The sequence below is a fragment of the Triticum dicoccoides genome, chromosome 4A (assembly GCF_002162155.2).
Source record: "Triticum dicoccoides isolate Atlit2015 ecotype Zavitan chromosome 4A, WEW_v2.0, whole genome shotgun sequence".
NCBI lineage: Eukaryota > Viridiplantae > Streptophyta > Magnoliopsida > Poales > Poaceae > Triticum > Triticum dicoccoides.
The window spans coordinates 463,869,391-463,885,329 of record NC_041386.1 but is presented as its reverse complement, the minus strand read 5'-3'; the positions used below and the strand labels follow the sequence as shown (position 1 = coordinate 463,885,329).

The window sequence follows — 15,939 nt, the reverse complement described above, 5'->3', positions numbered from 1 at the left end:
TCTTCTTCTTTGGGATCCACACCATCTTGATGGGAATCCTCGGAGTTGTAGTTGTACTTGATGAAGTGGAACTTGGTGTAGTCTTGGGAACCCACTTGACCAAGGCCTTAGGAGCTTCTTCAAATGCATCAATTTCCTCTTGAAGTTTGTCCTTGCCTTTTTGCTTGTGGTCTTGTGGTGGAAGATCATCTTGAGCTTGTGTCCCTTTGAAAGAAGTAGGATCATACTTCTCTTGTTGAGGAACAAACTTCGTCTTGGGGTATTGATCTTCTTCCCACTCAACTCCAATGGCATTGAACTTTCGTTCAAAACCAATACCTTGATTCTTCTGGTGCCTTCCTTGCTTGCGTACAATTTCCTCGAATTGCTTACTCCCGGCAAGGCTCTTGTAAACACCTTTCTCTATAATTCCCTTCAATAAGCTATTTTCTTGCTCAAGTGTAACTTGGCTAAGAGAATCATTAGTGGAATCAAGAGAACTACTAGAAGCAACAACATTGGATTTAGCATGATTATTGTTACTGCTAGAGGGGGAATCTTTCTTGTTCTTGTTACTAGACTTGACTTGAGGCATGTAAGTGGATAAGAGTAAACGCTTGGCAATGTAAGAAGAACTTTTCTTGCGAAGATCATCATCGATTGCCTTTAAGAACTCATGCTCTTGCTCAAGGTTGAGCTTCTCAAAACATAATTTCTCATGAGTCCTTAAAAGTTCTCGATGATGTCCTAAGATAGTTTCATGAGCTAACTTAAGAGTGTTTAGTTCTTTAGTTAGAGACTCAATCTTCTCCTTATCATTGTCATTCGTTTCATCATAGTATTCATCACTATAGTTGTCAACAAGTAAATCATCATCACCGAACAAGTCATCTTCATCACTATTGAAATCAACATACTCGGGGTGTAATACCTTTGGACCTTTGGCCATGAAGCATCTTCCAATTCCTTCATTTGGTGAATCAAATATGTCGTAGGAGTTGGTTGACACAAGTGCTAGACCGGCAACACCTTCATCTTGAGTATATTCGGAGTCGGAGTGATAGCTTCTCTCGGAGTCATTGTCGGAGTCGGAGCCGGATACCATTCACCAACATGAGCTTGATGTCTTCGTTTTGTGTAGCTCCTTGATGATTTGTCCTTCCTTTCCGAATCCTTGCTTCTCCAAGAGGGTCTTCGTTCATATCGATCATCCCTACTCCTTCTCTCCCTTGATGGTGATTCTTCTCTTCTACTTCTTCTTTTGGGAGAATCTTCTCTTCTCTTGTGGGGAGTCGTACACTCATTGGAGTAGTGTCTGGGTCTTCCACAATTGTAGCAGTTTCACTCTCGACTAGAAGATCTTTTGTCATTGTAGGACCTTGACTTGGAACTTCTCTCTTTGCTTCTATTATTGTAGAACTTGTTGAAGTTCTTCACCATTAAGCTCAATTCTTCATTAAAGGTTTGTTTCTCACTTGATGATGTGGGGGCTTCACATGAGGCTTTGTGAGCACCACTTGACTTGTTATGGAGCTCCTCATTATCCTTGAGTGACATCTCATGAGCAACAATTCTTCCAATGACTTCCGTTGGCTTGAGATCTTTGTAATTTGGCATCATTTGGATCAATGTGCATACGGTATCATATTTTCCATCCAAGGCTCTTAGGATCTTCTTGATGATGAATTTGTCGCTCATCTCTTCACTTCCTAAGCTGGCAATCTCATTTGTGATAAGAGCAAGCCTAGAGTACATTTCAGCGACACCTTCACCATCCTTCATTTTGAACTTGTCAAGTTGACTTTGGAGCACACCCATCTTGGATTCCTTGACGGAGTCGGTACCTTCGTGCATGTCAATCAAAGTATCCCAAATTTCCTTTGCATTCTCAAGACGGCTAATTTTGTTGAATTCTTCGGGGCACAATCCGTTGAAGAGGATATCACAAGCTTGAGCATTGTATTGTAGCATCTTCAACTCTTCCGCGGTAGCTTCACGATTTGGTTCTCTCCCATCAAAAACTTCACCTTGCAAGCCAACACACACAATAGCCCAAACGGCGGGGTTATGTCCAAGAATATGCATTTTCATCTTATGCTTCCAACTAGCAAAATTAGTGCCATCAAAGTAAGGACCTCTACGGTGGTAATTTCCCTCGCTAGACGCCATACTCTCCTAGGTTGTGAAACCAAGGCTATGACCACCAAAGCTATGGAAATCAAAGCAAATGGAGACCAAAGCTCTTATACCACTTGTAGGATCGAAAGTATGTCTAGAGGGGGTGATTAGACTACTTGACCAATTAAAAATCTATCCTTTTCCCAATTTTAGTCTTTGGCAGATTTTAGCTATCTTAGCACAAGTCAAGCAATCTTAATACAATTCAAGCAAGCATGCAAAGAGTCTATGAGCAGCGGAAAGTAAAGCATGCAACTTGCAAGAATGTAAAGGGAAGGGTTTGGAGAATTCAAACGCAATTGGAGACACGGATGTTTTTGTCGTAGTTCCGATAGGTGGTACTATCGTACATCCACGTTGATGGAGACTTCAACCCACGAAGGGTAACGGTTGCGCGAGTCCACGGAGGGCTCCACCCACGAAGGGTCCACGAAGAAGCAACCTTGTCTATCCCATCATGGCCATCGCCCACGAAGAACTTGCCTCACTAGTGGTAGATCTTCACGAAGTAGGCGATCTCCTTGCCCTTACAAACTCCTTGGTTCAACTCCACAATCTTGTCGGAGGCTCCCAAGTGACACCTAGCCAATCTAGGAGACACCACTCTCCAAGAAGTAACAAATGGTGTGTTGATGATGAACTCCTTGCTCTTGTGCTTCAAATGATAGTCTCCCCAACACTCAACTCTCTCTCTCACAGGATATGGATTTGGTGGAAAGAAGATTTGAGTGGAAAGCAACTTGGGGAAGGCTAGAGATCAAGATTCATATGGTGGGAATGGAATATCTTGGCCTCAACACATGAGTAGGTGGTTCTCTCTCAGAAAATGTGTATTGGAAGTGTAGGTATGTTATGATGGCTCTCTCCATGAATGAAGAGTGGATGGAGGGGTATATATAGCCTCCACACAAAAACTAACCGTTACACACAATTTACCAATCTCGGTGAGACCGAATTGAGAAACTCGGTCGGACCGATTTAGCAAACCTAGTGACCGTTAGGATTTTCGGTGGGACTGAGATGCAACTCGGTGGGACCGATATGGTTAGGGTTAGGGCATAACGTAATCTCGGTGTGACCGATTACACAAACTCGGTGGGACCGATTTTGGTAATAAGCTAACCAGAGAGTTGGTCAGGTAAATTCGGTGGGACCGATTTGCTCATTTAGGTGGGACCGAAATGTTACAAAAGGGAAACAGAGAGTTTACATTGCAATCTCGGTGGGACCGATCGCTCATCTCGGTAGGACCGAAACGTTACGAAGGGAAACACAGAGATTACAACCCCATCTCGGTGTGACCGAGATCCCTATCGGTGAGACCGATTTGCCTAGGGTTTGTGGCAGTGGCTATGACATCTAAACTCGGTGGCGCCGGATAGAAAGAATCGATGGGGCCGAGTTTGACTTTTGGTTTAGGTCATATGTGGATGTGGGAAGGTAGTTGAGGGTTTTGGAGCATATCACTAAGCACTATGAAGCAAGAACCTCATCAAGCAACACCTCATCCCTCCTTGATAGTATTGGCTTTTCCTAAAGACTCAATGTGATCTTGGATCACTAAAATATAAAATATAGAGTCTTGAGCTTTGAGCTTGAGCCAATCTTTTTGTCCTTAGTATTTTGAGGGGTCCACTTTCCTCATCCATGCCATGCCATTCATTGAGCTTTTCCTGAAATATTAATCTTGGAATAGCATTAGCTCAATGAGCTATATGTTGTTAGGAATTACCAAAACCACCCAGGGATAGTTGCACTTTCAAATACATGGCCCCAGATGTTTATATCCTGCATCTCTTTTCGCAGTTCGGACATGCACATTAATGCATGCGTACCCAGGGAAAGGAACCCTTAATGGAACTATTCTCCCTGGAAGATATTTCTTACTATCCATGTAATATAACATAGCTAGTTGGGTACTTGTCTGTTCAAGCACTTATGACCCCTACGCCTGGTTTCCACGCATACCCCGGGTTTTACATAACTGAGCATGTATTCGGATACACTTCGGACTGTCGGGTCCGGAGGTCGAAGCGAAAAGGTCCGCTATGACAAATGATTTACAATCCGGCTAGGGACAATATATGTCACTTGAAGTACACAGTCACTTAGAGTGACTAAATTCTTCTTCTATACCATCCAACAGGTTGTCTAGCCTACAATCCTGTTGGGAATACTTTGCGGCTAATTTCACCTGGTCATACACCAAACTGACAGGGATCTCTTTCCCATCAGACCCCACAGGTCCGACCTCGGCCATGTGGTTTGGGTCAGCCTTGGTATATCGCGTCTTCACCATGGCCCAGGCTTCCCTTGCACCTTGTCGGCAGTCTGATATCTTCCATAATCGGAAGCGCCGCCGCGCTCCCTTGAGCATCTCTACAAGCTCCCCCATGCCTCCTAGCAGGGAGGCGGATGGCCACAAGGCTTGGGCAATGCCCTGCATCACCTGCTGAACTTGTTCGTACAGTTGTGAGAGCTCTGGCAGAAGACCACCCGCAGACTCGGACATCTCCTCTGCGGGACGACCCGTCAGCATACCTACAGATATAACTCTGTTAGCCGGTTTCTTCGCCGAACTCTATAAAAGTCTGTTCAAGCACTTACTAAAAATGCCGCGTCGAAGCCTCTTATTCACCTTTACGGAGTCAGCAAGCTGGGCCCGAACATCTTTCAGTTCAATGCCCAGCCAGGTATTGGCATCTTGAAGATCGTTTTTCTCCCGCCTAACCTGCATAAGCACGGGCTCGCCAGCCTTTAGCTGTCATTGAGCATGTTGCTCATTCCCTTGCACGACCTCCGGATTCACTCCGGGATCATCTGCAGAATCTATTGTTAGATTTGCATGCATGCCGAATACTAACTGGTACATGTCATTCTTTTAGATAGAAACATGTGTTACCAGATGGGGCCTTCTCGGACTCCTTCATTGTGGCAAATGTGGCCCGTAGCTGGGCTTTGCACTCCTCCAGCTCTTGAGATAACTGGGTATTCTTCTCCGTAAGAACCTATGCAAACAATGATCCTTAAATCAGTTGTGCCAACTATTTCAAGTCTCAAGGGCTACTGATGTACATAATTATTATGTTTTCTTACCCGTATATCCTTTACATACTGGTCCGTGGCTCGGGCAAGACCATTTTGAGCAGCTCGGATGTACGCGTCTCCTGAGTTGAAGGCATCGAATGCCTCTTGAGAGAAACAAGCGTCGTGGAGTACGGCCCGGCGACGCCTGTGATTCATGGCACTCTCCACTTTGGAATTCGTAGAGGACAACCTATCTGCATCCTCTGTAGGAGGAACATCCGGTGTTGGCCCCACGTTAGTGTCTGCCTCTAAGTCCGGCTCTAGAGCCCGGCTGGTGGAGGCTTAGCCAGCAGGCTCTCCGGATATGGTTCGGCGAGCGTTTTTCCTGCCAGGAACCATGGATGTTATTATATTTTAAAAGATGACAACCACGGAGCAGGGTTCTTTTTCATACCTCTGCGATGGCGTCTCAGTCCTGACCGCCTTCCTTTAAGCCTACCCGGCTTTGGTGCCCCTCGTTGATGAGTCACTACGGGTTCGACATGGCATCCCGAGGGCCTTCCCTATAAGACACCATATGTGTGCGGTAGGTGAAGTGCGAAAAAAGGATCCTTCTCGGAAGTTGGGACTCCGGTTTTACTTACATGCGATGCAGGGAGCAGTCCAGGATAATCGGCTATGATGGCCACCAAGGCACCGTCGCAGCTTAACTGATAGAACGTCCTGTCGATGAGCTCCACAAATGTGTCCGGATCTTCTTCGAGTCCGGGGTCGAGGGCCCGGTCAGGGTCCTCTGGTTGTGAAGACAGCCTGTGGACCTCCCTCGCAGCTTTTCGAAGTTCCTGCTATGAGATAGCAAGGTAAATACTTATGACGAAGAATGCGGGAAGGTCTGGAATAGAAAGTAGCAGCTCACCCAATTTGGGGGGTTGTACATGGAGAATCCATCCCGTGGCTTAATGCGGATGAACTCCTCTTCCTCTCCTTTATATAAATCGGACAGTATTTTCGCTAGAGTAGCAACGGAGTCCAGTCCCTTACGACCGCAGCGGGTGGCATCGTCTTCTCCATTAAAGTGCCACATGGGTTGTCCCCGATATTGAAGTGGCTGCACCCCCGCATTATACATATTGACATGACCTCGATTATTGTCAATCATGATTTGGCCAGCGTTTTTATCCGGCCCATCAGGTAAAGGACCTCTCTGTTATCTTCCTCCTGGGGGCTCCGAGGGCGCCAGCTGCGGCGTTTCTTCAAAGGGGAGTTATTGAACTCAGGAAGGCCCATCCGAATAGGGTCTGGAAGGGGGACGTCCTCCATATAAAACCACCCTGAAGGCCAGTCTTCGGATGTCTTCTTCAGAGTACCGAACAGGTATCCGGTCCCGGAGATGCGCCATATCTCAGCTCCGCCCACTTGATATATTGACCCCTCCTGTGTACGGGGTACGAGGCAGAATAACATCTTCCATAGCTCGAAATGAGCTTCACAGCCCAAAAATAGCTCGCAAAGGGCGACGTAGCCAGCAATGTGTATTATGGAGGCGGGAGTAAAGTTATGTAGCTGGAGGCCGTAGAACTCCAGGAGCCTGCGGAGGAACGGATGGATTGGAAATCCAAGCCCCCTTAATAAGTAAGGGACAAGGCATGCCCGCTCCCCCATGGATGGGTTGGGAAAGCTCTTCGTTTGCTCCCCGCCGTTGTAAGTGGCAAGTCCGGCTCGAACAGGGACCATATACGCTGGAGGGAGAAACCCCTGGGTCTGTAACTCTACTAATCGGCTGTGGGGGACGGAACACTTCTTCCAATTGCTTGGCTTAGGGCTACGGGAGAGAGTGGAGGAGCTGTGATGGCCGGCCATGATGGGATGGACTTTTCCGGGCGCGCTCCGATGGATACTCGCTGTGGGAGGATGGTGTGATCTGGATCTGAGGATCCCCATCTCTTTAAATAGATGATTTACTCACATGGTTAGGGTGGCAAGTGTAAAAATGCCCCGACTTCTCGCATCCGCTCAACACGTGGAGGATAGCCATTATTAGGTGCAGAAGCCAAGGAGTGCAACATTCATGGGAAGCCGAACACTACTCGACAGGTATTAGGAATTTGGAGAAGAACCCGCCTTGCAATCCCTAAGACAATCTGCGTGCCAGACTCATCGTCATTGAAGCCTGGTTCAGGGGCTACTGAGGGAGTCCTGGATTAGGGGATCCTCGGACAGCCGGACTATATGCTTTGGTCGGACTGTTGGATTATGAAGATACAAGATTGAAGACTTCGTCCCGTGTCCGGGTGGGACTCTTCTTTGCGTGGAAGGCAAGCTTGGCAATTCGGATATGTAGATCTCCTCCCTTGTAACCGACTTTCTGTAACCCTAGCCCCCTCCGGTGTCTATATAAACCGGAGGGTTTAGTCCGTAGGACAACAACAATCATAATCATAGGCTAGCTTCTAGGGTTTAGCCTCTACGATCTCGTGGTAGATCAACTCTTGTAATACTCATATCATCAAGATCAATCAAGCAGGAAGTAGGGTATTACCTCCATTGAGAGGGCCTGAACCTGGGTAAACATTGTGTCCCCCGCCTCTTGTTACCATCCGCCTTAGACGCACAGTTCGGGACCCCCTACCTGAGATCCGCCGGTTTTGACACCGACAGTGAGTAGTTTACCACAGACCTTCGGGTCCATAGTTATTAGCTAGATGTCTTCTTCTCTCTCTTTTATTCTCAATACAAAGTTCTCCTCGATGTTCTTAGAGATCTATTCGATGTAATACTCTTTTGCGGTGTGCTTGTCGAGATCCGATGAATTGTGGATTTATGAACAAGATTATCTATGAATATTATTTGGTTCTTTAAATTCTTATATGCATGATTTTATATCTTTGCAAGTCTCTTCGAATTATCGGTTTAGTTTGGCCTACTAGATTGATCTTTCTTGCAATGGGAGAAGTGCTTAGCTTTGGGTTCAATATTGCGGTGTCCTTTCCCAGTGACAGTAGGGGCAGCAAGGCATGTATTGTATTGTTGCCATCAAGGATAAAAGAGATGGGGTTTATATCATATTGCTTGAGTTTATCCCTCTACATCATGTCATCTTGCTTAATGTGTTACTCTATTCTTATGAACTTAATACTCTAGATGCATGCTAGATAGCGGTCGATCTGTGGAGTAATAGTAGTAGATGCAGAATCGTTTCGATCTACTTGACACAGACGTGATGCCTATATTCATGATCATTGCCTTAGATATCTTCATAACTATGCGCTTTTCTCTCAATTACTCGACAGTAATTTATTCACCCACCGTAATACATGCTATCTTGAGAGAAGCCACTAGTGAAACCTATGGCCCCTGGGTCTCTTACCTATTATATTACATCTCTTTTATTTACATCGCATCTTGTTTACTATTTTACAATCTTTACTTTCCAATCTATACAACAAAAATACCAAAATTTTACTTTACTATCTCTATTAGATCTCACTTTTGCGAGTGACCATGAAGGGATTGACAACCCCTTCTGTCGTGTTGGTTGCAAGGTTCTTGATTGTTTGTGCAGGTACTATGTGACTTGTGCGTTGTCCCCTACTGGATTGATGCCTTGGTTCTCAAAATTGAGGGAAATACTTACGCTACTTTGCTGCATCACCCTTTTCTCTTCAAGGGAAAACCAATGCATGCTCAAGAGGTAGCGTTGAACAGCTTTGTCCAAAAGGCTGGCTTTGTCATGCCGAGGTATAGTTAATTCAGAGAGAGGCAACGCAAAGAGCGAAGTGCAGAATAAGACCGATCCAAAGATGGCGGGTCCCAGTGAGGGGCGCCGCCGGGCCCAATGAGTGTCTTTTTCTGGAACTGCCGCGGCACGGGCAAAGCCGCGACAGTCCGTGAACTTCGCGATTTTGCGAGGAAATTTGCCCCTACCCTACTCTGCATTGTAGAAACTCAGCTAGCAGGCTCAAGGGTAGAAGCATTAGCAGGCACACTTGGTTATGACAATGGTTATGCTATCGATAGCCAGGGTAGAAGTGGTGGCATCGGCATCTTTTGGAACAATGAAATAAATATAGATATTCTCGGTTACTCTGTGTATCACCTTGATTGCTCTGTTTTGGAACCAGGTTTTGATCCATGGAGAGTGACGATAGTCTACGGTGAAGCTCAAACCCATCTTCGGCGTCAAACATGGGATACATTAAAAAACATAAGTACTACTAGTAGTTTGCCATGGCTATGTTTGGGAGATTTCAATGAAGTCCCGCGCCCGGATGAACACGAGGGAGTGGGACAATGAAGCAATGCACAAATCCAGACCTTCTGAGACGTGGTTGACGTGTGCATGTTAATGGACATCGGCTATTCGGGGCCTTTTTGGACTTTTGAAAAGAAAGTGACTAGTGGTTCCTTCACAAGAGTGCGACTCGATCGGGCATTGGTTACTGTGGATCTGCAAGCCAGGTTTCCATCAGTTGACTTGTCTCATCTCACGGCTGCAACATCGGATCACAGCCTGATTTTTGTGAACTTGAACAGAGAGCAAATGCACAATCAGCGAGCCAGAACCTTTCGTTATGAGGTTATGTGGGAGGGCCACAATACCTGGTCCGAGACAATAAACACTACGTGGTCGAGTCACAGCGAGTGTAACAGGTTACTAGACTTACGTGAAAATTTGATTGGTATATCGCATGACCTGATGCGATGGGATATAGATACTTTTGGGAGTGTCCGGAGGGCCTGATGGTGCAAGGCCTGATAAGAAGGATACGTGACGGGGAGAACACGGACATTTGGAGCGACAACTGGATTCCCCGGGAGAGTATCAAGAGACCGATCACATCTCTTATACAGAACCCACCCACGAGAGTTTCTGAACTTATTGACCATACGTCAAGCTCATGGAATGAGCAGTTGGTCCGCACCGTATTTATCCTGATTGATGCCGGGGCAATTCTGAAAATTCCCTTATGTACACGACAGACCATCGACTTCTGGGCCTGGAGTGAGGAAAGAAGGGGCTCTTTCTCTGTCCAAAGTGCGTACAGGATGATTTAGAAAATGAAGGTGAACAGGGAGACATGGCTGTATGAAGAAGAAGGATCATCACATGTGGAGGCTGATTGCATGGGATGGACAAATATGTGGAGACTCAGGGTTCCTTCGAAGTTGAAGAACTTCCTGTGGCGGCTGGCCCGACACTCGATACCGACAACATCGCTCCTGAATCACCGTAATATGTCAACGTCGAGCGTATGTTGTTTCTGTGGCATTGAGGATACATGGAGGCATGCACTGTTGAATTGCCCAGTTGCAAGGAGTACGTGGGCAATCTCATCGGATGTTATTAATTGATCGGCTATGTTCGAACATTGATGATGATGCTAAGCGCTGGTTGTTTGCCATGCATGATACACTGTCACATGATGATTTTACCACATTCGTGGTTACCCTTTGGGCACTGTGGGGAGCACGACAGAAGGCTATACATGAGGACATTTATCAGAGTCCGTTTGCAGTCCATAGTTTTGTGCAGTCGTATCTAAATGATCTCCGAGTTGTTCAGAATATTCCTAAACGAGCAGCAGCATCTGTTTACTCTAACCGGCGAGCACAGTGGATAGCACCATCGGCGGGGCTAGCAAAGATTAATGTTGATGCTTCTATGGGACGTGGAGGTTCTCATGGGGTGGTAGGCGCGATATGCAGGGACCAATCTGGTGTGGTCCTAGGTGCTTCAACACTTGTGTTTCCAAATATTACGGACCCAGCTACACTGGAATGTTTGGCTGTCAGAGAAGCCTTGGCGCTGCCTAATGATCTTTATGAGAGAAGAATACACGTGGCGTCTGTCTACAAGGTGGTCGTCGAGGACATACATCAAAAGAATTCCACGGTTTATGGTGCCATCATACACATAGGAAGAACACTTATACTATTTGTAAAATTATTCATGAACTTAGGAGCTCGAACATTGAGGCTCACAAACCTGCGAAGCATGCATTATCCCTAGGGGCTGGCCGCCATGTTTGGTTAGGTCAGTCCAATGAACTTGATTTCGTCCCTGTAAACTTTGTGACGGTTGAATAAAAAGCTTCGGAGTTTGTCTAAAAAAAGGTATAGGTGGGAGCCTCCCCACCTTGTTGTTAAAAAAAAGAAAAAGAAAAAAAACGCACCACGTGACTGCGCGAGGATGAGAGTGGGAAGGGCGCAAGGCTCGTTTGCTTTCCCCTACACCCAAAACCCCAATTTCCTCCCACCAGAGCACAAGGAAAGAAATGAATCAATTCGCCCCTCAGCAATCATCGCTCGCCATGGACTCAGGGGAGAGCTCCGCCGCCTCCAACGCCGCCCACGCGGCAATGGCCGTCGACTACGCCCCCGAGGTCGCCTGCTGCGTATCATCCATGGTCGACCTCGGCGGCGCCGCCGGCGTGGAGAGCCAGCGCCTGTTCCTGGCGCGCCGCACGGCGCTGGAGATGCTGCGGGACCGCGGGTACAGCGTTCCGGAGGACGAGCTCGCCCGCACCCTCCCGGAGTTCCGCGCGTGGTGGTCCGAGACGCCCGAGATCGAGCGCCTTTCCTTTTCCACAACCCTCGCCTCCGACGAGTCCAACAAGGCATTTCTTTTTCCCAATCCCCTTTCGTATTTTTGCGAGGCAGGAGCTGATCCACTCTAACAACGTGGTTAACACAGGTGCGAATTGTCTTCTGCCCACCTGAGCCCGTCAAAATCGCAGCCATCCGGGAGGTGTATCTCCGAATCAAAGAAGAGAACTTGTCTTGCCTGATTCTGATTTTGCAGAGCAAAATAACATCTAGAGCCAGGGAGTCCATCAAGGAGATGTTCAAATTCAAAGTAGATGTATTCCAGGTTAGTTTCCTCTAATCTGTTGGTGGCCTGTTCGGAACACTGCATTCCAAAATTCACATTCTGCAAGCAAAGATCTATGACTATTTGTGTTGTAGCTTGCAAGTACAATGCCATACCATTAGGATAGGTAGGTAACTTGTTAATACAGTGGCATTAGTTTTAGTTCTATGTCATCCTGACCGTAGTGGTGTACCAGGGCCGGCTCTATAATTTGGAGGGCCGTAGGGCAAAGTCGACGACTTGGTCCTTAAGGTCATCTATATGTATGTGCATATAGGTATATATACATATCTATTTTCATTTGTGAAGTATCTTTCCTACTTTTAAAGGTTAGAATTGGTGGTGAGTTCACATATGGGACCACACAAATAAACAAACATACTTCTACCCATATGTGGGACTAAACATAAATAAACAAATGCTACTTTTAGAAGGTGTGAGACAACCGAAATAAACAAATACACTAATGCCTTGATGTGAGAATAACACTATTGTAAAAAACACAAACTATAAATGCGAGTATGCGATTTTAACTCAAAATCATGGTCTTGATTTTAGCTTCTCTACCCAAGCAATTCTTCCAATTCCTCGTCAAAGCAGATGGGGGCAAACAAATTGCAATTTCGACGCGGTGATAGATATTGTCTTCCTATCTAATCCAATATCTTGTGCATTCAACTTACTCGTACCATTAAAAAAACTTACTCATGCCCATTCTAATATGTTTCAAATTCAAAATGTTATGTCACTATAAACCTTGCAAAGGACCTACTATGATCTCTCGAGACTCTTCGATGCCAGCAACATGGTCTTTCATTATATTTCCGCTCTCTTTTTAATCGTGAATCATGTAACGGACACAAGATACCATCATCTTTTGACGATCTCCTAAGCCGGTGATAACTCCTTGTTTCTTGTGGCTTCGTATCATTATATTTCCGTTCTCTTTTTAATCGTGAATCATCCAACGGACACAAGATACATCATTTGACGATCTCCTAAGCCGGTGATAACTCCTTATTTCTTATGGCTTCGTAGCAACGCACGGGCATTATGCTAGTTAAGAGTTAAATTTCAACCACCATTCTTACGGCGGAAAGAAGCCACGAGGGACGGAAACCTCTGAAAAAGCAGCGACGAGGCGTATGCTGGCATTATCATCCAGAGGCTGCGCCACTCACTGGAGAGCGCGTTGGTGAGCACGGCTTGCTCGCGGGAAGCAAGAACAAGCGCAGCTGGATGTCCAGGGGTGGTGCTGTGATTTGATTCTTGACGCTCGCCACAAGCGGTCGCCATTTCGTCCAATAGGCAACGAGCAAGTTCTGCGTGTAAGGAGATGATTAGTTAAACCACATGTGTAAACCCATTGAATCAAAAGGTGTCACGGCATCACCTCACCATGGAAGCAACGATGGTCGGAAGCTCCGGAGGAGGGAGGAACGCGACCCCCCGTCTCACTCACACATTCATACACGGCGGCTGAAGCTGAGATCGAGAAAAGTAACCTCACGGTGCCGTGCGCCCGTCCCGCAGTTATCGATCGCGTTTATTTTTCTCGTGGGCTATCGAAATGGCGTTTTCTTTCCTACTATGCTGCGTTTCTTTCCTTCATGGGCTAAGACTGCCAGCTGGCCAAAGTAGCAAGTACTCCCTCTCTTCCACTATATAAGGTGTATTTGTTTTTCAATAAAATTCCATATTATAAGGTGTATTTATGTTTTCCCCCAGGATTTCCATTTTTGCCCCTACCCCTGCCTTCCAACTGCTGCGCGTTAGAGCTAATTATTGGAGTAGTTACTTCCAGTATGCTTCCTCCTGGCAATTAATTATCTGGAGTACCTTCGTGATTGATTTTTTCAACGTGGCATGCCATATGGCCATCCGGAATTGTTGTGAGATATGCATGCGATGCATGGCTCATTCCAGGTATTGCCGAGTGAGTTAGGGGTATTTGTGCCCTGAGTTCCCCTCTAATCTGTGCCTTGTTTAACATGCTCAAAATAATACACCTTATATTTAGGAATGGAGGGAGTAATGTCTATTTGCCCTGCTGGCCCCCCTGCATGACCTGGGCCTAGGCGGTCTCCCCTCCCGCCTAGGCCCAAAGCCGGCCCTGTGGTGTATACTTGTATTGCTCAGCATTTTAACATGTGTGTTTCTGCTAGTTATGTTCTTAATCTCAAATCTGTATTCATATAGTTCCGTGACTTAAGTCATGTATGGTTGATGCTTTACTGTTTTACATGATATGCTAACAATTTAACATTCTATAGTTTACATTTGCGAACTGATGTGCTCTGCTGTCCTATGGTAGATCACAGAGTTACTGGTGAACATTACTAAGCATGTCCTGAAGCCCAAGCATGAAGTGCTGACTGCAGAAGAAAAAGCGAAGCTCCTGAAGCAGTACAATGTGGTGGATTCACAGGTCTGTCTGTCTATAATTTGCTGATAGTACTGTAAAATTTGTTACTGATTTCTAGTATGAACTATGTGATAGTGTTCTAAAAGATATATATATATTCACAATTGGGGTAACTGTCTAGTGAATGCTTTTGTGGGTAATATGTGCGATTTATTTACTATGATTAACTTACGAGCCAAGCACATTTAAAGTGGAAGTGCAGTCAAAATATGTTATTATTTCATTGAGATATTTTACTCCAGATCCTGGAGTTTCTTTCTTCTCCTTTTGTTTTGCCAGATGAGAAAGATCACTAAGCTTTAAGACAAGATCTTTTCTGGAGATAGCATTTTACACTTTTCATTAAGACAAAAATTGATGGTGTTAAAACTTAAAACAGATGATCCTTCTATATTTTCTGATTATTTTGTAAAGAATTGGGGTGTTTAGTATTCCATGCTCACTAAAAATGACAAGAGAACTTGTGTAGTTGCAATTTAAAATTCTCCTCACCTATCCACGAGTAGTTTTCAGTTATATTGCAAGCTCCTTACAAGCTGGGAAACAAAATCTTGAATTCAAAATGTACTTATCTGCTCATGATATGCTTAATAGTCATTGCGGGCGGTACTGCGTTCTCTTCTTGACATGCCTCAAATGCCAAACGACATTTGTTGTTACCTTTCTTGCACTTGGATTCTATTTTAGTAATATATTGATGCCTCATTTTGTCATAAACCACATGTACACCACTTTGCTAAAACTGTTGTCTGTATCTTTCAGTTGCCTCGCATGCTAGAGACCGATGCTGTTGCTCGCTACTATGGCCTTGGCAAGGGAAACGTGGTGAAATTCACATATGACAGCGAGCTCACCGTGGACCATGTGACGTACAGATGTATCTTCTGATGGATCCGTTTGGTTTCCATGGGATGAAGGTTGATGAAGGTTGTCTTCTGTTAGGCCCCGCGGCAATGTAGTTAGAAAACTGTTCCCCATCCTAAGCTATCTGGTTGTCAGTTTCAGATGTTTCTTAGAAAGTCTGGCACAAGTTTGTTTCCAGCGTACCGTGGTCACTGCATGTCTTTGAAAACTGAAATGTGTCGTGGAGAATCGCTCAAATGTGATTGTGGGGTTGTCACTGCTGCTGTTGCGTTGCCAGTGTTGTTCATGTTGGTGGTGCTATTTGCGTGTGATTTTCAGGTTGTGCGCTTTAGCTTTGCTCATGTTGGTCATGTATGTTAGCCTCACTGGTTTCAAGAGAAACTCATCTGCTCCTTCCACCTTCCCATCTGATTCAGAGCAGAATGAGTTGTGCTTGGGTACGCCCCTCCTAAAAAAATATCCGGATCTCAAAGCAACTTTAAAAAGGGTATTCTCGTTAGGGTTTAGGCTAATCACGCAACACCTAGGCTGATCGATTCCACCGTCGCTAGAATTCGTGACTCCTGCGATTCATGCACTGGCTCTGAATTTTGTT

General features: G+C 45.6%; 1 protein-coding gene across 1 annotated transcript; it reads left to right on the top strand.

Annotated features, from left to right (window-relative positions):
* Positions 1-11,397: 11,397 nt before the first annotated feature.
* On the top strand, positions 11,398-15,655 carry LOC119286189 (DNA-directed RNA polymerase V subunit 5A-like). Its single transcript, XM_037565551.1, has 4 exons — positions 11,398-11,801; positions 11,879-12,055; positions 14,370-14,483; positions 15,243-15,655. Exons 1-4 carry the CDS (start codon positions 11,460-11,462, stop codon positions 15,366-15,368), a joined length of 759 nt encoding a protein of 252 aa, XP_037421448.1. The 5' UTR covers positions 11,398-11,459; the 3' UTR covers positions 15,369-15,655.
* Positions 15,656-15,939: the final 284 nt, after the last annotated feature.

What these genes read in the sequence shown, in the direction of transcription:
- LOC119286189 (XM_037565551.1), top strand. Translation starts at nt 11,460, where the DNA reads ATGAATCAATTCGCCCCTCAGCAATCATCGCTCGCCATGGACTCAGGG. An exon ending in CCTCCGACGAGTCCAACAAG is followed by an intron (nt 11,802 to 11,878) that starts GCATTTCTTTTT and finishes TGGTTAACACAG; the next exon opens with GTGCGAATTGTCTTCTGCCC. An exon ending in TCAAAGTAGATGTATTCCAG is followed by an intron (nt 12,056 to 14,369) that starts GTTAGTTTCCTC and finishes GTCCTATGGTAG; the next exon opens with ATCACAGAGTTACTGGTGAA.